This window comes from Sturnira hondurensis, unplaced genomic scaffold (genome assembly GCF_014824575.4).
Source record: "Sturnira hondurensis isolate 20B ecotype Veracruz unplaced genomic scaffold, ASM1482457v3 Scaffold0001872, whole genome shotgun sequence".
Classification (NCBI taxonomy): Eukaryota; Metazoa; Chordata; class Mammalia; order Chiroptera; family Phyllostomidae; genus Sturnira; species Sturnira hondurensis.
In genome coordinates this window covers 32,036,331-32,062,858 of record NW_028074503.1, presented here as the reverse complement: position 1 = coordinate 32,062,858, position 26,528 = coordinate 32,036,331, and the positions used below count along the sequence as shown (strand labels likewise).

The 26,528-nt window shown below is 46.4% G+C and overlaps 1 protein-coding gene across 1 annotated transcript in view; it reads right to left on the bottom strand.

The window, feature by feature from the left end:
* CDH20 (cadherin 20) overlaps nt 1-22,072 on the bottom strand; it is a 47,039-nt gene extending 24,967 nt beyond the window's left edge. The window contains exons 1-5 of the mRNA XM_037035291.1: nt 21,680-22,072; nt 12,334-12,628; nt 11,654-11,773; nt 8,906-9,073; nt 6,177-6,364 (exon numbers count right to left, since the gene is read on the bottom strand). Of these exons, the coding sequence (XP_036891186.1) occupies nt 6,177-6,364; nt 8,906-9,073; nt 11,654-11,773; nt 12,334-12,628; nt 21,680-21,925 (1,017 nt within the window). The 5' untranslated portion in view covers nt 21,926-22,072. The remainder of the gene's footprint in view (nt 1-6,176; nt 6,365-8,905; nt 9,074-11,653; nt 11,774-12,333; nt 12,629-21,679) is intronic.
* Between the last annotated feature and the right edge of the window lie 4,456 nt (nt 22,073-26,528).

The window sequence follows — 26,528 nt, the reverse complement described above, 5'->3', positions numbered from 1 at the left end:
TGGGCACTGTTGTTTATGTTAGGTTTGAGCTGGGTAAAGTTTTTCTGTTAAGTCATTATCTAACTTGGTGTGAATGTTGTATTTGTTTTTTAAATTAGGATGTAATTTACACACATCAAGATTTATCTTCTGTAGTGTAAAGTCCTGCAGGTTTTGACAGATGCACACAGTCATGTTTCCATCATGATACTCGGATAGAGAGCGGTTCCATCGCCCTGTTCCCCTCTGCTCCGTGCTCCTGTATGCTAAGCCCTGCCCACTGGCAGCCGCTGTTCCGTTCTGGTCTGCGCTCTGCTCCTATTGCAAGACTGTCGCATAAATGGAATCATTCTGTATCTACCGGTTTCTTTCACTTAGCACCAGACATTTGGGATTCGTCCATGGTGTGTAAATAAGCTGTTTGTTCCTTTTTATCGCCAAGTTGTGCTACGTTGTATGGATACGTTTATCCATTTGGGGAGTTTTCTAGTTTCTTATGGTTTTGAATAAAAACATTGTGAACATTTACATACAGGTTTTTGTGTGAACATAGGTTTACATTTCATTTGGGTAAATTCCTAGGGTGGGATTACAGGATTGTATGGTTAAGTGTATTTTCACCTTTTTTTTCATTAGAAACTTCCAAACGAGTTTTCGGTGTGGCTGTGCTGTTTTGTATTCCCACCAGGAGTATATGAGAGAGCTCGTTGCTTCACGCTCTTTCCACTACTGGGTTTTATCAGCATTTCCGGTTTTAGCATCCCCGTGCATGTGAGGTGCTGTCTTGTGGTTTGGATTTGCATTTCCCTAATGCCTAATGATGTTGAACATTAAAAAATTTTTAAAGATTTTATTTATTTTTAGAGAGAGATGTAGGGAGGGAGAAAGAGAGGGAGAGAAATAACAATGTGTGGTTGCCTTTTATGCTCCCCCTACTGGGGGACTGGCCCACAACCCAGGCAAGTGCTCTCACTGGGAATTGAACCAGTGACCCTTTGGTTCGCAGGCTGGCACTCAATCCACTGAGCCACACCAGACAGGGCTGGTGTTGAACATTTTTATAGCTCTTCTGGAAGAGTTCTTTATATATTGTATATTCAAATCCTTTATCATACATGTGATTTGCAGATAATTTCTTGCATTCTTTGATTTTTTTAATTCTCTTGACAGTGTCCTTTAAAGAGCAGAAAGTCTTTTTTTAAAAAAAACATTTTTTAAATTTATTTTTAGAGGGGAAGGGAAGGAGAAAGAGTGGGAGAGAAACATCAGTATTTGGTTGCCCCTGGCACACCCCCCACTGGGGACCTGGCCCAAAACCCAGGCAAGTGCCCTAACTGGGAATCGAACCGGCGACCCTTTGCTTCACAGACCCATGCTCAATCCACTGAGCTATGCCAGCCAGGGCAAGAGCAGAAACTTTTAATTTTGATGAAATCTTACTAATCAGTTTTTCTTTTATAGATTGGGATTTCGGTGTCATGTCTAAGAATTGTTGCCTAGTCAGGGTCAAAAGTATTTTCACTTATGTTTCCCTCTAGAAATTTATAGTTTTAGTTTTTTACATTTAGGTATACGACCCATTTTGAGTTTGTTTTTGTGAGGTATAAATCGAAGTTCTTTTTTCTTTTTTAAAGAATGGATATACAGTTGTTTTAGCACTATCGTTGAAGATACTAAAGTGAATTTTTAATTAATGTTAGAATTGCTTTTAAAATAAGTTGCCTAGTGATCATTACATTATTTAAGATTATTGTCTCCCTCACTTAAATAATTTTATTATTTAAAATTCAGGGAAAGCAGTGCCCTAAATACCCTAAGCTTTAAATTGCCTACAAAACATATGCTTGACTTTTCTCTCTCAAAAAGAAAAATCTACTTGTTTTTTAACATCAAATAATTGTTTATTTTATACTCATAATAGTAAATTAAAGAGCAATAATGTTTGAGAAATGAAGTTTCAAATTCAAGAAATTTCTTAGAGTTGGAGCACACAAAAGATGAAATGGCATTGTGTGCTTGAAAACTGAGTCATGAAAATTACGGCTTGAAGTTGTACCTATCGCCCTAAGCAGGCTCACTACCCGCACCACCCCCCCCGCCCCGCCCCATAGCACTGCCTTGCAGTGTGGCGGGGGCTCTTCTTAGTTCGTGTTACAAGTGCTTCTCCCTCTGCTGGTCCTGCCAGGGCACAGGCTGTGACGAGTCAGAGTTTTACTCCCCAGGGCCTAGCAAGGGCCTAAAACTTGAATCGCAGCAGAAAAGGTGGTCGCGTTGAGTGGTGCGAAAAAGGTTTTCAGTGTGAGTCTTAACAAGCACTGGTTGAGTGCGAATGTGCAGATTTTATGTCACCGTAGTTCAGTGACTCTCAGGTATACGTTTTTTCACGTGTTGACATTTGGAAATAGGGTTGCTTCTCGGGTTGTGGCACCTTTAAGTGCGACAAGGGACGGGACGCGGTTGTCTCTGTGCAAGTCGGAACAGCTCAGGGCTGTTCTCATTGTGTGTGCTTCAGCTGAGTCCGGTGCACCGTTGGTGTCACGTGTGTCGAACTTGAATGCCTTCTAAAACGTCTTCCAAAAGGTTGTATTATGATTCAATTTTGAAACATGAGTTGTGAGGGCAGAATGGCGTGCAAACACAGCAGGGAGTAATTCTGAAGTTAGTGAAGCAAGTATGTCTGTGTCTGTAAGAGTTTTTTTCAGAAACTATAAGCTAAGGAATAAGAAAGCATTGCACCATTTAAATTGCAAGTATTTTTTAAGTGGTATATAAAACAATGGTGGGGTTTACGTTTCATGGACATCCTAGGTTTGATGGAATACGGGAGTTTTGCTCTTTGTGGTCGGTCTAAGAGGATGATGGACTCAAAACTTGTTTATTGCATGCTGGAAGGTGGAAGGCATGCCGAAGACGGGAGAGTGGTGTAGCAGCGTGCTCACATAATAAAGGATGTGTTGAAAAATATGTATTTCAAATTACCTTGCAAACATTTAAGAGACTGAAAATCAATTGATTGATTACTTAAAAGCCAGAATGACCCAGGATACCTGTTAGTAAAGTGTGGTTTTATGAAAACCCCATTCTGTCAATTCAACTTAATTTTTCTTTTTGAAAAATATGTGCCTTTCAGATGGATAATAAACCTTAGGGAAATACATCAAAAATAGAACTTTTGTTTGCATTTTACACAGCACTAGTAATAACAAAGTAGGAAGATGGGGGTGGATCCAAATGTTCAGTTTGAGCTGTCAGCAGCCCTTAAAGTACTTATTACATTTCAAGTGTCCACCCAAGGTATTGACCCCGCTCTTAATCCTGTTTTCTGTCACCTTGGAAATTCAGAAGAGAGATACAGATGCCCTTGGCAGGAACTGATGCCTGTTGTGATGAGACACAGGTACAGTTTTAGTGACGACAGCGAAGGGCAGTGTTCTGTCTCATGAGGTTTCCTGTCTTCTCCAGGTGAGGGAGCCGGAGAAAGGACACTTTGAGGTTCCTTTTACACACAAAATTGTAACACTTAACATGTTAGGATGAATGTCTTGTAATAAGGTGTATGCGACATTTTAATAATTTGACATAAATTAATACTATTACATTATTATTTATAATTTTTCTATATTATTTTAAGATATAAAATTTGAAATACGGAGAATTCCCAAATGCTTTTTTTTCTGATTACTTAATTTTTAAAGAGAATTTTTACATTAAACAATCCACAATTCAAAATTTTGAGCATTTACCTTGTTTACAAGTTACCAGTCGTGATTATTAATTGTTAACTTGTGCTGCACCACATAATAGGGGAATGTTCGTAATCCTCTATTACATACTAAATTGATATTATTTCTAGTCACCTTTTATAGTTTACCACGTATTACTAATTTTTGAAGAATGAGAATGAAATAAGAAACAGCACTATTTAAATTACATCCAGATTTGTTTGATGGTTACGAAGTGGGTCTTGGCATTTTGCACTGTTTTGAGGTCATTGTACGCTGGCTGTAAAGATTTCCGGTTGACAGCATCGTGCTGGATAACCTTAACTAAGACAGGGCGACCTTGAACTCTTCCTTCTAAAGTAGCGTTAATTCAACTCTGTGGAACAACATAGAATAAAGTGATTAAACACTAACTTTTGCCACATTCTAAGTCGTGACTGTGTGGCTTTTGTCTGGGTCCTCCATGTTCCTAGTGCCATGGTTAGTTTTTAGTGTTCTTTGTCCTGGGTGGTCATTGCCTTCTCTTGGACGTAGTTTCTTCGTGTCTGCTAGGACAGGACACTCCGTTGATTTTCCTCCTCCTTCCCTCCTGGCCTCTCCTCAGTCTCCTTGCTCGTCCTTGCCCTTCTCCCGACCTCATCATGTTGAGGTGCTGCAGGGCTCATTTCACTGTGTTCTCTGACTGCTCACTCCCTTGGAATATCATCATCCTCTTTTATTTTCTTTAAGTATCGTCTATATGGTTATGACCCTCAAGTTTCTATTTCCAGCCCAGCACTCTTCTCCAAACTCCAGACTCCTGTAAACAACACCTACTACCCATCTCCACGTGGCTCTGTAGTTGGCATTGCAAACCTAACAAACGTGTCCAGAACTTAATCCCAGTATTTGCTACCCCCTGCCGCCTTCTCTACCTGCAGACTTCCCATCTCAGTCAGTGAGGCAACTTTATTCTTCTTGTTGCTCCATTGACTCCTCTCTCTTTCTTTCATATCTGCATGCAGTCTGTTAAGAAGTCCTGTTGGCTCTGCCTCCAGAATATACCCAGACTCTGACCGCCTCTCACCCCCTCCATCCCCACCACCCAGGGCCAGTCCACCATCATCTATACTGTGTGTGTTGTTGCAGTCGCCTTTCAGCTGGTCTCTCTGTTTCCATCTTTGCCCCCTGGGATCTTTTCTCAGCAGAACCTACAGAGTAGTTATTTTATAATGAAAGCCCAGTCACGTCCCACGTTTGTTGAAGTCCTCCAGCTTTCCCCCACGGTTCTTGGTGTCAGAGTAAGACCCAAAGTCCTTCCCTCAGTCTGCAAAGTCTTACACAGTCTGGCTCCCTTAGAGCTCTCTGAATATTTTCACCCCCTACTATTCTTCCCCTCCACTCTGTCTTATCAACCCCCTTGTTCTTGAGACATCCCAGGCAGAATTCCACCTCAGGGCGCTGCGCTGGTTGTGCCCCTTCCTCAGTATCTCCACGCTCATTTCCTCCCCTCCAGGGCTGCTGGTGCGGTTCTCACCCAAAGTCATTTAGACAGAGCCTCCAAGGGTTGTGTCTGTCAGCTTACCCAACTCAACACTGTGACTCTGTCCCCTCACACGTCTCTGTATAAATGTCATTTCTCTGGGGGGCCAATCCCAACCACACACTTTAAATATAAAGTCATTTTGGCTCTTCTGATACCACGTTCATTCTGGTTTGCCCCTCTTCACTTTCTCACTTTCCCATTTATTATTTCATTGGCTTACTTGCTATTTTGACTGTAAGCTCCATGAGGGCGGGGTTTTTTGGCTAATTTATTTCCCCTCTATGTTAAATGCCTAGAGTGGTACCTGGCACATAGGTAGACAATCAACATTCAAAATATTTTTGAATAAGTAATTTAATCCTGGGTCTTTAAATGTAAAAAACTTTTTCCACCTGAAGATATCTATCGATATACTACACACAAAAAATGAGAGCTTATATTCAGAAAATTTGGTAATTTAACACGTAGTAAGGGAGTTCAAGTGATAATTTCTCTTAGCAGCTATACTTTATGAAGCTTTTTTCAGGTTAATTAGCATCTGTGGATCTTTAAGTAGCAATTAAAAAATCTCTACATGTTACTTATTGATTCATAAATACTGTTATAGCTTGCTTTATTGTTATTTATGCTGTACTGTGGTAAAAAGTGAGTTATTCAAGTACAAATATTGATTGTCATTAACATCAGGGGAGAATTAAGCTATAACAGTTTTTTAAGTGGCTGAGTAGTGAGCTGGGAGAAATGACATATTTGTAATTTATTTTTATTATGACCTGATACCATCTGTGTAAAATGATGCAGCCAGTGTTTACGTGTAAGCGAAAGGAGTTTTTTCTGAATAGTGGAAAAGGGCGCTTCTCAGGGTTTGAGGAAATGCACGTCAGCAGTGCAGCAGCCCCTACTGACATCTCACGCACATTCAAAGGCTCCGTGAAAATGGTCTGGATTACCTTCTTCACAGTTATGATGCCGACTCGGAAGTTGGGGTCTGTGTTGATGTCAAAGGCGTCCACGCCATCTCCATCCACAATCGTGTACTTCATCTCTGCGTTGATTCCTTCGTCCAGGTCCTTGGCAAACACCCGCCCGACGGTGGAGCTGACGGGAGCAGATTCTAGTACGCTCATCTGGTAGTGTTCTGTGAAAAGAGGCCGGGACACACAGTCGTACTCTGTCACCGTACAACACGTATCACCACTGTCACGTCATACAAGGTATGCTGGGCACAACATCCTTCTCCTGGTTCAACAGTTAAAAGTTGAGTTTTGCTGGTGAAAACTGACATCCAAAGAGGCTGAGCAAATGGTCACAGACTCAACAGGGTGCTCAGTAGGGAGGGGCCAAAGCGGCCCGACTATAATTTAAGGGCAGCACAGGACGGAAGTGAAAATACCTCTTATCTCAGTGAATCTACCTTCAGAGTGGCAGGAAGTACCTCGCTTTTCAATCTCTGATTCCTTCCTAATGGACTGTTTCCCCAAGTGTTGATTCCTTCTGAGAAAGATGGAAAATGTAAACACTGTGTTCGTGAGTACCGTATGTACTCACATTTCAGGTACCTGTGTCTTCGTTCGTGGCCTGGCCAGTGTACTGACTACCCATTTCTGTGACCAGCTGCCCAGATTTATTGGTGCCCAGGGCTCTGTAAAGAAGGAACGGCCACGGAGAGGAAGCCCCACTGGCTCTGTGTGGCCACCACTGTGTCCCTGCACCTGGGCAGACCTCTGATGCTTCTTGTCCTCTCATTTCAGCATAGAATACCCCCAAACCTCTCAGGGCTTGTAATGTTCCCCTTTTAACCTGATACCCTGAATTCACAGTGCAGTTTAGTTTATTTTCACCTCCACGAAGTTTTATCTTTACTAACTTACCTTCTCTGGGGCTCAGCTTTTCACATTCTTCATTATTTTGTCAGTCAAATGTGACTAACAAAATCGCACAATCACATTTTCAGTACGTACTTGGTCTCTTTTATCCTAATATGCATCACAGGCTACAGGGATGCCTGGGTTGAGGCCTTGCTTTCACAAAACTTTGGGAAGGCTGATAGCAGCCAGCCAGCTCACAGTCCCCCCCCCTCCCGGCACTGGAGAAGAAATGGTGCCAGTCTTGGGCGGTGTGGGCCAGGACACTGCCTGTTTCTGCACCGGGCTGGCAGGTATTTGCGTTTTATGATCCCTTTCCATTCAATTCCGAAGTCATTGATGGATTACACTTTGCTGTTGCAGACTTTCTGGGAGAAATGAACAGGTATCTGCCTACAATTTTCTCCTTACCAGGAGGGCTGTGTGTTCTGAGTCTAAACAGATACACATCCAATTCCTTACCCAGTACCCTGCCTTTGTGTTTCGTGGAGTCTCACGAGGACTTTGTGTATACCAGTTGCACCTAAGCATTCGGCTCTCTTGCTGCATTTACATTGATAAAAGATGGCACGCTTGGTCTGGCTGACTCAAAATGCAGCTCTTCCGCTGACAGCCAGGCTTGATGCTACTTCTAGTTTAGTTGTTTTTAACCTGATTTCCTTGGTTAAGTCTTCTCACCTGGGGTTGTGTCTGCTGTGCTCGCTTCTCCAGCTGCTGCCTGTAGGCACCTGCCTCTCACCTTCGCGTCTCCATTCCACATTCGTGCCTCTGCATTTCCACTCTTCCTGAGGACATTTGATCTGCTTGTCCTGCTGCCAGTTCATATTCAGGTCTGAATTTGTCCTTGTCGTTCCTTTTCTAGTTCCATCAGGCTGCATCCTCTGTTTCCATCGCTGGCACAGTTTTGCTCCCTGTCCCCAGTCGTTGTCCCCTTAGACTCCACCCTCTGCCTGGTTCCCTTAGCAAGGAAACCACGAGGCAGAAATCCACGTTGTCTTCTTTGTCTCAGTCCATTCCCCCTGCCATTTCCTTGAGTCCTTGTTAGTTCGAGTTTGGACTGTTCTCAAAGGCTCCCATGCCCAGCCCTGCCACCCCAGCCCACGAGTGGCTCTCTGATTAGGCTTTCCTCTGTGTCTCCACCTTGCCTGAAAACTTTTCAAGACTTCCATTAGTTACAGTAACACACTGAAACTAGAGACAGGTTTTCATTTCATTAAACATAAAATTACGCTCACTACTCTATTTCCAGGTCTTTTTAGATACCTTTTTTCTTACATTCAGGTGAGCCCTAGTGGTGCGGAGATTTCATTTGCTTTGTGTCCTGTTCTCTATCTCATACCTAGAATGGTGCCTGAAACACGGAACTTTGGAATGAATGAACTGCTTCTCCCTTTGGACTGTTCTCCTTTCTGCCTGTTTATATCCTTAATACTCTAGTGTTCAGTCATTGTAGTTTATTGTGAAGGCTTCATTCTGCACCAGCCAAGTAGGGCAGCCGATGCTGCTTCTTGGTTAACTTCTGGTGAGCACAGAATGTGTACTCCCCAAGCTTCTCAGGGGCAGGGCCAAGCTTTCAGCATCTGTGCCCCTCCTGCCCAGTGTCCTTACGAAGCAGGTGCTGCCCACCTGCTTGTGAACTGATCAGCTGAGATGGTAAAGTGGGTCACTGTTGTGGTTTAGTTTCCCTGCTTGCTTTCTCAAGGTGGGCTGTGTCACCCCGTGTTGTGATGAGGGACCCAGCTCCTCTCCTTCATCTCTGTAACAGGCTACCCCTCTGGCCCCAGAGCTGAACTCTTCCCTGGCTAGATACTCACTCTGAGGAAAGCGGGGTGGGTTATCATTGACGTCCGAGAGAGTGATGTTGACCGTCGTGGTCCCAGATAACCCGCCAAGCTGCCCTCCCATGTCCTTGGCCTGGATAATCACTTCGTAGTATTCCTTCGCCTCTCGGTCCATGTTCATGAGCGCCGTCCTAATCACACCTGCGGGAGAGGAACAACTTTGTTCTTAAAAGCAAACCACAAGTCCAGTGTTTAAGGTTGGGTTCCAGGTTTCTCTCTTGTGTTTTGTTAATATCTAGAGTATTGATGCAAGTCACCTGTATTTTGTCAAACTTGAGGTCGGAATCTCAGCTTCAAAAGAGGCTGTGCTTACAGGGATGGCGAGTAAATGCAGTTCTGGCGGGAAGAGCACAGCAGGCTCATTTCCTCGGCTGCATTACTGGGAGAGAACAGCAGGTGGCAGCAACGGTTCTCTAACCGACTAGGGGTGCTGTATCTCTCTCACTACGGAAACGGGCTCAAGGCCGAGAAAACAGACTTGGTGTGTCTGCAGATGGGAGATTTTAGAGCTGTTTTCCGGCCCCTAAAACCCTTGTAGTGGGAATAACTCTTCTGTTGGCAAGGCACTGCCGGTGTGCATTTTCCTTCCTTCCTAATACCTGTAAGCAGGGTTGGAATTCTGATTTGATTTTCCTTTTGTTAGACACTCATTCTGTTTTGTCTTGTTCTGCTAACCTCGGTGCTTCGTTGAATTCCACGAGCTAGAACATGAGAGTTGCTCTGTGAGTTATTTTGAACACGCACAAGGGACGGACCTCCGCAGACACCGTGCAGCAGCATCGTGACGTACTAATGCGGTTTCATTAAGAGGGGTCTAAACCCAAACCCAGTGAAACGCGTTTCATCCTGTCGAGGATGTGTGGTAAGGGTCTAACTCTTAACCCTTCCACGTAGAAAAGTTGACTTCTGTACACTCCAGGCAAAGATGAAAGACGTGCTCCCTGCAAGTTCATGACATGACCCTGGGCTGAGCAGACCTGTGCGTGCCAAGGGGAGCCACTGGGAATCCCAGACCGGGCCCCAGTTTACAGCTTCTCATCTTTACACCGCGTTCTAGTCACAGCCTTCTAAAGTGAACTAGTCGGGCTTTCCTTGTTTAAATGCCCTGTGGGCACAGCGGGAACCATCTTTTCATGTATTTTTGACCTCAACACTAAAGATAGCCCCTGGGAGCTGTCAAAATAGTGTAAGGTTCCTCTTAGAATATCAAGGACACTTCACCCTCTTTCTGTCCATGCTTTCTTCCCCTGTGGGCGCTCTCAGACCCTCCCCTGTTTTTAGAATTGTTGAGGTTACTGTTTCATAGACATCCCTAAGTGCAACTTTTTTATTTTCTCGTACTAATATATATTCTTTCACTTTTTGTTCTTAGGATATAATTTTCTGAATGCTGGGTTTCTCTCAGGACTTCTGGGGAAAATTCTATCAGGTTGCTAGTAGAGATGAACTTTTTCTCTTTCGAATAAGCAGATGACTCTGAGCGTGCACCATTGGCTTTACCTTATGGTAGTAGTAAGTTTCTTTATCCAAATTCCTTGTTAATTACTCTTAGATCCTTAATTCTCCTGGATATAAAATGGGGATAATGGCACTTCCATATATTTTAAAAAAGTACAAAATTTGGAGGCTCACGTGTGGTAAGGCTCATGAAAGTATGGTAAAGGGGGAAAGCCCAGCAGAAGTGCAAGATAATAATGATACAGTCGTTACTCTGTCCACTAAAAAGTATGGAAGGGAACTCTTCACAGGTAAAACAGATTCCGTAATTAGAGCTCTCAGGTAAAATTGAAAACCAAACCGAACCATGCCTCCGTCAATTCGTACTTTTCTGCCACACTGCCCCTTACCGTCCCGTTCTGTGTGCTGTCCTCCCCGTCAGAGCTTCCCACTCAGCATCCCCTTTGCGGGGGCCGCATCCCTTGGTCTGTGCTTGTTTTCCTTATCCAAACCTGTCTGGACCAGCCTCCGTGCATTCTGGCCTTTTTCTCCACTTGTACAGGGTGGTTTTGTGGAAAGAACGTCAGACCGCATGTCAGGGACCTGTGTGCAACTAGAAGCAGTTTTTTGAGGTCTCAAGTCCCGATTTCCTTTCCACTGTGTTTTGCTGTGTCTAATGCGCTGCCCTGTATAATGCACACCCACAATCTTGTGTGCTTCATACACGGGATTATTGTAACCATTATTATACCCATGGTACGTAATCATTATACCCATGTATGATGCACATCCTTATTTTTCCTACAGAAATTTGGGCAAAAAAGTGTGCATTGTACATGGCAAAATACGGTGTCAAGTGAATGGCGATGAACTGGATGATTCCCCTAGGGCTCTTTCTAGTTTCAGAATCAGTGATTCTGGTTCTCTGTTGAGCCAGGTTAACATGTCAGTCCTCTCACATTGTCCTGGAGTTACCAAAGACCTTAATCCCAGGAATAACTGCAACCACAGGAGTTTTGGAAAGCTGATGAGGAGGCGCCTCTGTGGAGGTAGGCCTTCTGGCCTCCCCGGCCATGCCCTGCACACTGTCTGTACACAGCACCGCACCACTCTCGCCCACCAGGGCGGTGCTGGTTTGCTCTTAATCCCAGAGCTTGTCACAGTGTTCTCTGGTTAATACACTCCCTGAGAGTCCTTGAAAAGGAGAGTTGGGTCTGTCACAGCAGCAGCTGCAATTTTTCAGGGAATAAAGCAAGCGCCCACCTCGACCGCTGCGTTGCATACCTGACTTGGAGTCCACAGAGAAGTACGGCTGGCCCTGGAGAATGCTGTATACCACCCGGGCGCTGTTGCCGTAGGTCGGGTCGTCTGCGTCTGTGGCTGTCACCTGGATGACTGAGGTCCCTGAGGAAGACAGATGGTGGAAACCTGTTCACGTCGAATTGCTCAAGGCTATGTGTGATTCTGAGTGGGCAGTCTTAAAGCATTGACTCATGTTTTGTTTGCTTCTTGGAAGGGCCCGTGTCCAGGGCAAGCTTCCATAGCTCCTGTCTTCTACCACTTAGATGGTAGGGAGGCGAACTGTGCTTTAGATTCTTAACAACCAGTAAGGACAGCACAGTTTTTTGGCTCTTCGTTGCTTTTTTGATTATACCAAAATGCTTCTTCCTTATGAATCATACATTATCTATCTATCTATCTATCCATCCATCCATCCATCCATTTATCTGTTTTTTTATTTTTTAAGAACTAGAACTGAATAACAACATTAGGCTAATGACTAATTTTTTTTTTCCTATGGCTGATTTCAGTGTTTATGTGGTTTTCTGCCTAAGGACTTGGTTGTCAATATTGGTTCAGTTTTATAATTTGTGAGCTGTTTTGCACATTCTCTCCTGTGATTAGAGAGGGGACCTTCTATAGAGGAATTGCTCTTTAGGAGAATCAGTGAATCTCCACCTTACCCACTGGTGACATTTCTGGCACGGTGGCAACATAAGGTCCGTCCAGAAACTTGGGCTCATTGTCGTTGATGTCTTGGATTTTGATGATGAACTCTGACTCTGGTTCCATTGGCCTGCCTGTCCGCCTGTCCAGGGCTTGTGCCCTTAGAGTGTACTGGGCCCTCTCCTCTCGGTCGAGCCTCTGGATGGCGTGGATGTCCCCTGTGGTGTCATCGATGGTAAACACGACGCCTGCGCCTTCTCCTGAGAGGATGTATTTGATGGATCCGTCCCCCCTGTCCATGTCTGAATGGAGCTAGGGGGAAAAAGCACCAAGATCTCATTACAGATAATGAATGGGTGTCAGAAAGAAATTGAGCCTTGGCTGGTGTAGCTCAGTGGATTGAGTGTGGGCCTGCGAACTAAGGGATTTCGGTTCAATTCCCAGTCAGGGCACATGCCTGGGTGCAGGCCAGTTCCCAGCGGGGAACCCACGAGAGGCAACCATACATTGATATTTCTCTCCCTCTCTCTTTCCCTTCCCTTCTAAAGATAAATAAATAAAACCTTAAAAAAAAGAAGTTGATTTTCAGTGTGGTTCTAATACATGATCTCCTTTAAACAGGAAGAATTTATTTCATTCAAATGTTTAAAATGTTCCTCTACAAAAACTAATACCCATTGAATAAGATTGTATTGAAGAGCGAATGTAGGCTGGCGAATAGGTAGTGGTTTTCCCCGTTGCATCAGCGTCAGTGTAACTTTTTGGGTTCCTGTCCCTCGGGCACGTAGCAAGTAGGAAGGGGCTCTGGGCAGTGCAGGTCCCCAAGCCCGAGAGCAGGCTCACGCTGAACGAAGAGGAACCCAGCCTTGCTGCTGCAGTTTTTAAAAGTGGAGAAACCTAAACATTTTCAGATAAGAAAGTGTTGATATAGGTTAAGTTTTGGAGTTTCAGAAGCTTTAGGAAAATTTCAGGTTGGCTGAAAGGTTGATGACATGATTGGTAAGTGGGCTGCGACTGCTGCCTGAGGAAGGATTCTGTGACCTGCAGGGCTCTGCAGGGCAACTGTTCCGTGGTCCTGGCCCTGTGGCCTCACTGCTAGGACTGGCTCGCTTATGTGTCAGGTGTCAGAAGGGGGCGCACTGCAGTTGTTACTCTGCCCTGATGCATCCCCTTTTCCGTGAGACCAGTTCCTAGATTGATGACTGGGTTGCTCAAGTGTCAGTGGGTGGCTCTGTCAGGGTCAGACTTTTATCTATTCAGCCAATCATACTTCCTCCCCAACTACTTGGTAATGACCCCTGAAAGGAGTGCGGGGGCACTGTTTTCATACTAAGCCTAGAAGTAAATTTCTGCATCTCTAATTGTGGACAATACACAGAGGTGGCAAGAACCCTGGGATGTTGTGCTCTGTATGATTAATGAACAGTCTCTCTCTAAAGGGGGCAACAGAAAGTCAGTTACACTGAGCCAGCCACCACTGACTCGGTCGCTGCAGGGGCACGAGCACTTTGACTCCGTGATGGAGTGATGAGACTTAGCTCATCAGACAGACAACCAGTGTTAGGCTTAGGCGAGAGAGGCAGATATATCTGGCCTGAATGGTATGTCAGTTACGAATTGAGTGCCCTTGACGAATTATCGTTTGTAACTCTCAATTTGTCAAATTTGTACATGTAGAGAACAGTATGAACTCTTACTTGAAGGGCTGTTGGGATCACTAGACGTTAATGTGCACAGTGCCTAGGACAGCGTTTCACATGACGGGAGCGCTGTAAATGGCGCTGATTTAGGATGATGGTGGACGCGCATAGGGAGAAAGGTGTTACCATGTTCAGCTCCTCTCTGCCCCCTTCAGCCTTTAGGAATGTCGCAGAGATGGCAGAGCAGCCTGTTGGCCTTTTAAAATGGAGAGTTCACGCAGAAGGTGCCCAAAGCATTGCCGGGACCCTGTTACTCTGAGAATCGAGTGGCACAGGCACCAAGGAGACACCTGAAGATGTGCTCCCAGCGCCCTCAGACGGGGATGGGCTTGGAGGTCGTGGCTGGCTTCGAGCTGATCTCGAATTGACTCGAGGCCAAATCATGCAGGCAGTGATTTTCTGCCTAGAGGAATTCAGCTGTGTCTTATCTAGGGAAGGGAAATAAGAGAGCAAAATTGACCGAAAAAATAGCTATGGATTTTTTCTACTTAGAGGATTCTATTTAGAATATGAAGTGCTCACATTACCTCATTCCTTATGCAGTATTATTATGACTTTTTGCAACCCAGACCTTCTGTTTTTGCAGTTAAAAAAGCAGAGGTGCACAGCTCTTCCTGTGTAGAAGAGAAAGCCATTTTATCCAGACTTGGCCACAAAGAAGTGAAAATCCACTCTGTGTTGAACTATGTTCCCAGGAAGAGGAATGACATTGGGAGAAGGAGGATAAGGATCTCAGGGTTGTTTTTAAATTAAAAAGTATCTACGCACACATGTGTTTGCATATATACATACCCACCTACATCTAAATATAAATGTAGCTGTAGGTAATGCTGAGTCATGTGGCATAGGACTTCCACTTAGGATGAAACAGGTTAGTTCAGGGCTTGGTGGATTATTTAGGGGGGAGAGAAACAATAGACGCTGACATAAACAAAGAACCCAGGACTGTTTTGAGATGTACTAATTGTTGCCTAAATAGTTTTGTTCTCTGAACCATAACAAAGCTAAGTACACTCGTGATCATCACGGGCCAAGTTTAAGTGCTCTGCCCATGGAGAGAGCTCAGTAAGTAACTGAAGGCTAAACATCTTTGCTGTTGCGGAGCAGGTTCCGGTTCCTCCAGAACTGGCTGGCTGGCTGGCTGATGTCAGTAGCCTGGCCGAACCTCTGATCTGTGGTCTTTGTTTTCATCCAATACCAGTGAGCTGGAAGAGTTTAAAGGCCTCTCTCCATTGCAGCTGCAACTTCCTTGAAGTCAGGACCCCTGTGGCTTTCATCTTGGTGTGGGTCCTCACGTGGAGTAAATGCTCAAAAATTTTTACTGAAACAGTGGTGTAAGGTGTGGGGTGAGGGTTAAAGCTTTTTGTGAAATCATTTTACCTTTGTTTGAAAAGAGCTAGCAAACATCTTCCAAGTGGTTTCTGAGCGTGTGTGTTTGCTACTGCATCCCTGTAAGGGAGTTGAGTGTGTGTTTGCTGGTACATCCCTGTAAGGGAGTTGAGTGTGTGTTTGCTGGTGTATCCCTGTAAGGGAGTTGAGTGTGTGTTTGCTGGTGTATCCCTGCAAGGGAGTTGAGTGTGTGTTTGCTGGTACATCCTGCAAGGGAGTTGAGTGTGTGTTTGCTGGTGTATCCCTGTAAGGGAGTTGAGTGTGTGTTTGCTGGTGCATCCCTGTAAGGGAGATGAGTGTGTGTTTGCTGGTGCATCCCTGCAAGGGAGATGAGTGTGTGTTTGCTGGTACATCCCTGTAAGGGAGTTGAGTGTGTGTTTGCTGGTGTATCCCTGTAAGGGAGTTGAGTGTGTGTTTGCTGGTGCATCCCTGCAAGGGAGGGGGAAGGGAGGGAGAGTGGAGGGAGGGAGCGTGAGGACACCACAGAAAATCAGGGGGGCCCTGCTCATAAACGGGGAGAGTGCCAGCTACGAAGGGGCCAGGATCTGCTTAGAGAGAACTGGTTTCTGGGGAATATAATTGTATCAGGTCAGGATCCAGTCAGATACCATAACCTACACCTGTTATTTCAGCAGACAGTTGAATACGAGAAGGTAAAAAGGGACCCTGAGGTATGAGAGGGGTTGTGTCTCCAGGACACAATGAGTGCCCCTCTGGCTGTGGGAGCAGAGGGCAAGGGTCAGGCCCTTAGAATCCAGATGTTTGGAGGAGTCTGGGCCTGCCACCCCTGAGGAGGGAGTGCTGCCCCTTGGGGCTAGGAATTCAGGAGCTTAGAGGAGGTATTTTCAGCTCCCCTGCCACCACAGAACTGAGACACCTGAGAAGGGGATGCCATTCCGTGGTGCTGATGTTTGTGAGGGGCTCTGACAAGGCTGGTGCTGGGCATATGGACAGAACCCAGAAACTGGAGTCAGTTGCTGTCTGGGTAAAAGGAGTGAGTCCCTTCCCCCTCCTCCTGCCTCCAGTGGTTCTCCCTCTAGAACATTCTACTGTCAGAACCCACCAGGGAGCAGGTTGCAAAGGGAGAAATTGTGGCTTGTGCCAGCAAGTCCCAGCAGCAGGGTCCCAGAGCAGAGTGCAGAGAAGCGAATACGGAGCTGAGTGTCGCTAGCCCAGCGACCAGTGTAGCAATGTGCACTTGATAGGAAGATTCACCGGCCACAGGTGCACATCTGGCTGTGGGAATTGCAAAGAGGAGACCTTATCAGCTTTCCCTGAGTCACTGTGCAGATTGGCACTGTAATAAAAATGTCTTGTGTTTATCCACATTTAATTCACCTAACGCTGACTGAGCAGACGCTCTTTGGAGGAAGGTAAGGAGCACATAGTCATGTACGAGGTCTGTCTGGAAAAAGTCCAGCCACTGTTGATATAACAATAATGGTTTACATGACCTCAACGTAACCAGGCAGACAGGGAGAGTGGACTGGAATGCACATGTGTGAACAATGACGACTTCACTGTACTGATCAGTGGGGGTGGTAGATGCTGGCGAGTGAGCATGTGTACTGTGTGGTAGTCACATTCAAAATGACTGAGTGAGTAGAACAACGAATCTGCATCAAATTTTGCATTAAGCTTGAACATTCATCCACAGAAACTATCCAAATGATTCAGAAGGCCGCAGCTATGGGCAGCTATTGATTGGAAGCTTCATCCCGACAATGTGCCTACTCGTACATCATGTTTTGTGCAGTTTTTTTGTGAAACATCACATCACCCAGGTGACTCAGCCCCGCTACAACCCAGATTTGGTGCCCTGTGGCTTCTGGCTTTTCCCCAAACTAAAATCACCTTTGAAAGGGGAGAGATTTCAGACCATTGATGAGATTTAGGAAAATATGTTGGGGCAGCTGATGGGGATTAGGAGAACTGTGTGAGGTCCCAAGGTGCCTACTTTGAGGGGACTGAGGTGTCGTTGTCCTGTGTACAGCGTTTCTTGTATCTTCTTCAGTAAAGGTCTCCTTTTCATATTATGTGGATGGATACATTCTGGACAGAATTCGTATGTCTTGGGAAAACATCCCCCACCCCCAGTCTCCTAGACAGAATGAGACGGGTGGATGTTCTCCTTAGTCTGACACTTCTTTAGTCTGAGATCTTCAGCCAAAGGAGTAGTGACTGATGGGAAATACCCACAGATTAGGAAAAATCTTAGTTGATATAGGATTTTTAAAATGAGGGTGAATTTCAGTCCTTTTGCCCCCTTCACAGCGCCTCGTGGAGATCCGGGGTGCCGCGTGTGGTTCCACAGCTTCCCAGCTGTTAACCTCGGCCGGACTCGGAACGCGGGGCCGTGCACGAGCGCAGGCTCTCCGCACCCCTCTTTGCATGTGTCAGTACAATCTAGCTTTAGCTCAACTCTGCCTGTCCCCGGGAAACCCAGTGTGGACTCCGGAAGGCCATACCAATTACGGCCGATAATTGTTGCCGTGCTCCTTTCTGAAATAAGCAAACAGGCAGGCTCTCTAAACAGACATCTTCCAGAGCTCACGGTGACAAGCTGAATGCTCCTGGGGTGTAAAGGGAATGAAAAGTAGATGAGTCTCTTTCAAAAGAAAGGGAAGGGCTGAAGTGCCTGGTACGTGAATAGATAATTATCCTCATCGTGTGGAGGTGGCCCACCAGTGCGGGGTGAAAACTTGCACTGGTTGCTGGTGTGTTGGATGGACAAGGTGACTAGAGGGGTGCCTGGGATGTCCTGTGTCCTGGGGTGGGGTAAGTAGGAGAGGGTGAGTCCTCATCGTGAGAACCGGAAGGTGCCACAGAGCCAAGAGCTCCCAGTGTCAGGAGGCAGGCAGGCTTGGTTGGACTCCTGGTCCCATCCGGACACTGCTGCCCTTCTGTGTGGCTTTCAGGGCCCCGTCTAAAGTCAGGGCCCCGTGGATGCCGGGCAAAGTAAACGAAAGCCAGTTGCTCTGGTGTCAGATTCTGGGCTGTGTTTTCATCTGGGCTTTGACTGTTGGTTACCTTTTGTGTAATTCGGGCGATGAACAGAACCTCTGTGAGCTAAGTTCTCTAATTATCCAGAAGTGGAGAATGATACTTCCCTCACAGCATCGTTAAGGGAGTCAAGTGGTCTCTGGGTGGATGTGACTGGCTGACACACAGAGTCATCTGTCTGCGTCGTGGGATGCCAGGTCTGCTGGGTTTTTCGTGTAGGAAGGTGTGGGGGAAGCTGGGAGGGGTGTCTCAGTGTCTCCCCTTGGGAGGAGGGAAGAGGGCTCTAAACTCCGTGCAGACAGAGCAGTTACTGAATACATATGCATTTTCCTAAAGTTCTTTTAGCAGTAGCCATATATGTCCAGTTGGGAGAAACAGTTTACAAATATTGAGTAGCTAGAAGTGTTTGGAGTTCTGAGTAGGCGGAAGATGTGTGCACGATGGAAGTGGCTTTTCTGCTGGGACCCCGAGGAATGTGAATGTGACCGAATGGAGAGTGGGGGACTGCGTGTCTGGGGTGGGACAGTCTCATGGATGTACATCTGGGGTAGGGACAGGTGTCATATGTGTGTCAGAGCCAGTAAGGAGACCCAGCTCACCTGGGTCAGGACTAGATTTGAGAGTCTATAGAGGAGGGCTGTGTCCGGGCTGAGGAGTCATTTGCTGAAAGTCCTTGAACTCTATATGCTAAGAGCACTGAAGCACAGAGCTTTCTTAATCAGAGGAGCAACAGGATGGAAAGGATGCCTGGAGGAGAAAAATGTCCTGAGCCCTGGGGGAAGGATGGATGAGCCTTTCCACAGGGAGGCAGGCAGGGCCTGCTTAATCTGATGCCGGGGAGCAGAGGGGCCGCAGCGATGACCAGGCCTGCAGGGGATGAGCTGAGTCTGAAAGACGGGCAGGACGTGTTGACAGGGTGTGGTGGTTGGTGGTGGGCGCAGAAGGGAGAGAAAGAACGGGAGGAGCTGAGGGAGCTGCTACTGCTCTTACCACTGTTATTATTACCACTTCCACTATTGCCACTGCCACCACCGCTATCACCACTGTTCCTGTGACCACCACCACCGCTGTTACCACTGTTCCTGTTGCCACTGCCACCACTGTTCCTGTGACCACCCCCCCCATCCCCACCGCTGTTACCACTGTTACCACCGCCACTACCACCGGTGTTACCACTGTTCCTGTGACCACCACCACCCCATCCCTACTGCTGTTACCTCTGTTCCTGTGACCACTGCCACCACCACCACCACTGTTACCACTGTTCCTGTGACCACTGCCACCATGACTACCACCACCACCACCTCTACAACTACAGGGTCACATTTACTACAATTTTCCTCTCAACTGGCTGCTGTGCTAAGTGCTTACAGTCTAGTCTGGGGCTTTGGGCAGTGCATGTGTAAATAAACACATAACTTACATGCTGTAGGTTGTGATTAGAGCTGTAGAAGAAATACGGTAGTGAGAGACTCTGACACAGGGGACTACCTTAGAGATTGGCTTGGGAAAACCCAGATCCGAATAAGGAGGAGGCGATAGAGAAACCCGGAGAAGGGCCTTTCATGATGAGCTAACAATAAGGCAAAGCTTGGCAAGTTGTAGAACGGACACGGGCTGTGTCCCTGGAACACACAGGTGAGGGGGGGAAAGAGGAGCGTGTGATCCAGAGCCCGGGAGGCAGCTGCGTCAGGCAGCAGTGGCCTTGTAAGGTGTGTTCAGAGTGCCGTGGGAAGATGGCGAAGGATGGAAGCAGATGGCATGGTCTGACTCACGTGTTTAGAGCTCATCTGTGGGGAAGAGCTTGGCGGAAAGTGTGGGGGAGTGAGGGCACTGGCCTGGAACCTGGGTGTGTGCATGGAGGGAGAGAGTGGTGGAAGTGGAGAGGAGAGAAAGAAGGGTTTGGGGTTGATTTTGGCATGGGGTTGAATTGGCGGGTGGAGAGAATGCAGGGGCAGGAGAGGGTGGGGGGGTGATCACAGGTTTCTGGTTTTAGGAACTGGGTGATAGCGATAGGAATATAGAGGAGTCCGGGGAGCAGTCGGTCGGTGCGGGAACGTAAGAACTCTAATGGGTACACTGCGTCTGGGGCCACTCTGAGTCACACATGCGGAGGAGGGTTATGAGGCTGGGGCTCACATGAGTGGTCTGAGCCAGAGACGCAGGTTTTGGACTCACGGGCTTACAGGTGGAGTTTCCAGCTGCAGGGTGGTGGGTCCACCCAGGGAATGAGTGAGTGTGGGAAGAGAAGAGGCCTAGGACAAAGCTTAGTGAGACCTCCAGTGACTGGGCTCAGGGAGTAGGAGAGGACCAGTAAGGAGGCTAAGAGGGAGGAGGAAAGATGGTTGAAGGCCACGAAGCCAAGAAAGGATTGTGAATTGAGGAGGAGGGGCTGGCTTGTCAGCAGCGTGCAAGGCCTCTGTTGGAGGGTTCCATAGAATGCAGCCGCTGGCCGTGGTTGGGGTGTATCCTTAGGTACGTGGAAACACAGCTTTAGCGCACTGGTGGGGGCACAGAATCAGATAACTGGGCTAAGAAGTGAGTGGGAGTGGAGGGAAGAGTTTATGTAGACAACTCTTGAGAAGTCGTTCTCGTATTATCTATCCCATCAGACATTTAAAGAAACAGAGGCTGATGGGGCTTAGGGACCTGTCCAAAGTCCTGCAGAAGGAGTGGGCAGAGCAGGGTTTGAACCGACATCTGTTTGACTGTGAAGCCCATGTTCTCAGCCTCTGTGCTAAGTACGTGTTCAAGTTATCATCAGAATGAATTATTTATTTTCTAATTAGTTCTTTGTTTTCCATTTCCTCTCACTGGGTTGCTTTCACAAAATAGTCTCTGATTAACAACCAGATAGTGTAAACATAGGAGAAAGCCTGGATTAAAAATGAAATGATAGATATATCAAGGGGATTTGAGTGTAAAGTTGATAAATATGCTCATCGATTATCTCCAGCTATCCTTTAGTATAGAGCACATACTAGGATATTCTGAAATGAAGTACGTTTTATTCTGTACCCCCCTCCCCATTAAATTCGGGCCTTGGACGACGCCTGTGGGAATGCTCTGAGGCGGGTGGGAAGTCTTTCCTTTCTGACTGGTCACCTGACAAAGCAAAAACCAGGGTCAGCTATCGACCAAGGAACACACCACTAGTTCAAGTTGTTCTTAGGCTTCAGACACAGGCTAGGTGAGTTTTCATAGTCAGTTCTTAGTCAGTTTCAGTATTTAACATCCTGATCATTTTTTCTTTCTCTTTGGTAGTTCTTACCTTGCCGACATACAGAGGGTCTGTTCCAGTGTACTCTTCCAGAACAAAAAACTGGTTCCAAACCCAGCTCCTCTTTGTCCGCAAGTGTGCCTGTGACTTGTCTGACGGGAGTGCCTCTAATTTGCCTGGTGGTGTTGGTGTGCTGGAGAGAACAGTGGTCGTAAGGTCCATCAGTCCCCAGAAGTACAAGGACATGCCAAGTCCAAGCCAGCTCTTTGCATTGCTCATTCTACCGGAAGTCCGCATGGGGTTGCCAGGCTTTCGGAAAGTGAAGCCCAGGACGGTGAGCCACTGGAACGTGAGAATTGTCCAAATAAAAAAATAATGAGGTTTATTGGATACTTATGCTTCCCAAATGAGATCCCAGTTGAAGTCAGTGTGCTTGAAGTTGACTTCCTGTCAAGTTAAGGAAAACACAATGTAAAGATGTCAGAATCTTTCCCCGCGGGCTTGTAGCGAGTTTTCAAAAAATGTCAGTAGTCAGTTTTCTACTCAACAGATTAAAGGGTCTTAACGTGGTACTGCTTTAGAAATGCTTGAGAAATAAATAATATTTTGATAAAGACAAGACAGTTTTTCTTGCTATAATCAATCCCAAACCTTTGGATATGGACTTCAGTAGAATAAAATTAGTCAATAAATTTCTTCTCATTGGTAGTGTAGCTGAAGGGTTATGCTGTATTATTGATTGGCTTGAATTAATAGTGTGCACTTTGAAATATTTACGATCAGGCAGCCCTCTAAACTCTCACAAGGGGCGTTCATTTCCAAAATTTACAGCTAATAACTAATATTTTCATTAACCCAACCGCTTCTCGTGGCTCATTAAAAAACTCAAAGCAAAATCCAGCTATCTTTTTGCCACCCACAAGTACCTTGTGCCTGCCGCACATGACTGACAATGTTAGGGGACTTGGACTTCACTTAGGAAGCAGCCAGGGGGCGCCTCTCCGACTCGAACGGTTCTCTGAGCTCCCAGTGGGATTCAGGTTTCACACTGTGCGCTGTGGCTCTGCAGCGGTGACGGGCTGCTGGCGTGACCTTTCTGGGGTCTGCGTGCCAGTTAATCATTGTACCATTCTCCAGACTCTGAGTGCTGTTAGTCACATGCTGCCGTGGGGCGCTAAGAGTCTAGCCTACAGATTTTTTGCGCCGCCCCCCCCCGCCCCCATCTGAAAGACTCATTGAGTCAGAGGGATGTGGACTTCTGCCCTGGGGACAGCGTGTCATCAGTCAGACTTCTTTTGTTCTGTGAAGTCGGATTAGCTGTGGACCTCACCCCTGGGCTGTGACCTCATCAGCCTTTTCTTTGGCTGGTGTAGCAGTTAAATCACTCTGTCAAGAACAGCCAGACTGTCGTCTGTGGGCCCAGTATTTTCACTGGTATGTGGAGGTCTGCTGTAGTCTTCCAGAACAAATGTGTGTCCTCGGGGGTCTGAGGCCCACACACCCATAATGCTCCACTCCTGCAGGTGGTTCGAAGTGAGTGCCTCGGCGCTAGCTCAGTTACCACCTGGCACTTTCCTCTCCGATGCCCACTGTTAACACGAACACGAGGACTAAAAGGTATCCTATAATCATTTCGTATAGTCCCATTTCATGTCTGTGTAAGGAATCACTTCAGTGAGAACTGATAGAGAGGGAAAAGCTGAGGGGGAGACTTTGGAGGTTCTGCAACAGAATGGGAGGCTGTGCCTCTGGTGGGTTGTGCTCTAAGGCCGAGTGTCTGTGGAGTAAAAGCGAGCCAAAGTGCCTTATTTAGGGCGCCGTGTTTGCTACTAAAGAACACTGGTGTGCTAGAGAGTGGGTCACCTAGTATGAGTGGTCCTTTCTCTCTCGACCAGTAGAAACCCAGCTCATGTTCTCTGATCCCTAAGGGGAGACGTCTCGAAGAAGTAACTGTGATCCCAGAGATGAATGATTGGTAAAGATTGGTAAGGAATGGCTATGCTGTTTCAGGGACATAGATGATGGCTAAATGACACTGCAAAAAAAAAAAAGCTGTTGCCAGAATACTGTGATTGGTAACCATAAAGGGATTATTCCCTCTGTTGTGAGAGACAAGCCTGTCTGCAGTTTCCCCAGAGAGCACCAGACTTATGAGTCAGCCCCTTGAGCTCCCAGTCTGTCTTCATTACCTCTCACTGGTTTACTCTGGTGAGCTTCTGTTTCTCACGTGTTAACCAGGGCCAGTCCTTCTCCACCTGCCTCACAGGACTGCCTTGAGGGTCTGCTGTGATAATGTAGGCGACGGTACTCTGAAAATGACAGGGAGCCCACGGCCATTTGAGGGGTCACATAAGGAGAAATGACCCAGGTTGTACATGGAAGTGATGACACTAAATCTGAAACATGTCTCCTGGGTGCTTTTTATTGGACCAGAATTTGGAAAAGGCTTAATGTAATGTATGTTATTTCATAGACTTTGACATCTGTGATAAGTTCTATTGGGCATTCTGCCCAAGAATTATTTTCTATAATTTTGATTACTTTTTCTGGCCAGCTTTAGCATCTTGCTTAGGGTTCGAAGTGCACAGGTGCACATGTGTGGGTGCAGTGTGCGGACGTCCCTTATCTTGCTGCCCCTGGCTAAATTTTATGGACCGAATGAGATTTGAGGAAGTGTTGAGGGGTTGTAAGTCCATCTTGTACAAAGTGGACGTGCACTCTTGCCCGAAAGAGCCCCTGCTGTACCTGTAGGTGTCATCTGAAGAGCTCGGGGCGGAGGCAGGCAGCCTTTGGAATCTTTGTGATGAGCCTTGGGCGGCAGATCGTCCCCTCAGTTCCCACCTCCCTCTCCTGTCGGCTGCGCCTGCTACACAGCAGCGCAAAGCCCTTGAGTCCTCCCCCCTCACTGAGCACGGAATGGCTTCTGGGTGGTTAGGACTGTGGAGCCCTTGGTGACTCTGTGAAAGCTCTGGTGGCCCCTGTTCCCCTCTCATGTCCCCTTTTACAACCCAAAGCCTGCAGTGCCTGGAAACTCTATGGTACGTAGCTTGACAGCTACTATTGATAGAAAACACTTAATTCCTGTTGTCTCATAGTGGAGTGCATGAGAAATACTTCTTGCCTAACTTTTTAGAAAGTAAAGTCTGTATTATACAATAGTTACATTATTCTGTGCATAATTAGAGCTGTTTCTATACAAGCGAAGATCAGAAATACTAACCAGTTTGCAATTGTTATGAATAATATGGTTCTCACGGTCATGCTTTTCCCTGCAGGATAAGAACAGTGATGGAAGTGGGCTAATTTCTGTTGTTCTTAGGAGAGAAGAGGCCGGTATGTGCGTATTTGTGGAGTAGATCTGCCTGGAGAACTGCGTGTGCCACATGGAGACTGCGTTAGTGGGAATTGACTTCTCTGTTAAATGAGTCTTTTAAAAGTTTCCCCCTCATCCTGCCTAAAGAAAAGCAAATAGCTTGGTAATGAACACAGTGGGAAGAAATTAAAGTTGTACATAAAGTGTGCTCTCAGTGGATTGTTTATTTTGTTACTGGAATTCCTTGTGAAATTTAAAGTAGGGGGAAGGGATGGTTACTGCTTTCTTATTGAAATGCACTGGGCTTTTATAGTCTCCTTCTGATTTCTCTCTTCATTATCCCAGTTTTCTTGAGCTTTTCATGGTTAATGGAACTACTGCTTGGTAAACTCAAACGACATCTCTGCAGAAGCAAAACATCAGTTGCCTCTGCTGGTGACTCCCTATGATGTGGGTGGGTGTTAATTTTCTGATATGGCCTCATTCCTTCTCACAGATAAATATAGAGAGTGGTGTCGTGGTTTTAAGCAGCTGTACTTCTTACGCTATCACTTTTACTTATAGAAAGAGCCTCAAACATGCCCTTAAGAAGAAAAATGAAAGTTTGTGAAGGTTGCAGATACACAGTGCAGTGTGGTGGTGGACCACGAGGTGCATCAGCACTCGGTCAGAACACAACTCAGTGCAACAGCGTTAGCCTGTCTCCCAGTCACAGATTTCTCTTGAGCAATGCAAATACACACATTTACTTAAGGGCCAAAGTTCTTGCAGGGGTGTCCAATCCACAGCCTGTGGGCTGCATGAGGACCAGAATGGCAATAAATGCAGCCCAGCACGAAATTGTAAATTTACTTAAAACATTATGAGAATTTTTTTGTGATTACGTGCCACAGTGTATTTGATGTGTGGCCCAAGACAGCTCTTCTTCTTCCAGTGTGGCCCAGAGACACCAAAAGGTTGGACAGCCCTAGATAGAGTATAGGACCTACAGAGAATGAAACAGGTGGTATGGGCATAAAGTAGAATGGAGAGTTCATAGATAGCTTTGAATATGTAGAGTTCACAGACAATAAAATTTCCATTGTAAGATGCCATAAAGAAAGTATTTCCAGTGCTCCCATAAACAGACTTCCAACCCCCCTGAGTCTGGGTGTGTACGTCTGTGCACCTGACCGAAGCCTGCCACTGGGGACCCGTTCTGGAGAGGGTGTGTGGTGTGGTTTTGTATGCTGAAAGACGAGACTGGTCCCTGGCTCACCGTCTCTTTCATCAGCTGCAGACCTCCCACACCACGAGTAGACGTGTCATCCCTGTTTCATGGCTGTGAACTCCCGGCCTACTCAAAGCTGCCCCTCTGTGGACGCAGCCAACTCCCAGCAGAGTGAGAAGAGGTGGTCCAGGGACCAGATCCCCCTGCATTTGGGATGTACTATCGCTCCCACCCTCTTCCTCCACATCTCACCTGCCGCACGACTTTGCCCCCTTCCCAAAGTTAACATCTCTGGCATGGGATGTGTCTTAAAATCAGTGTTCGCATTCAATGTGGTCATATTTCCTTCCCCTACCCTTCAGAGAAGCTGTAAATAA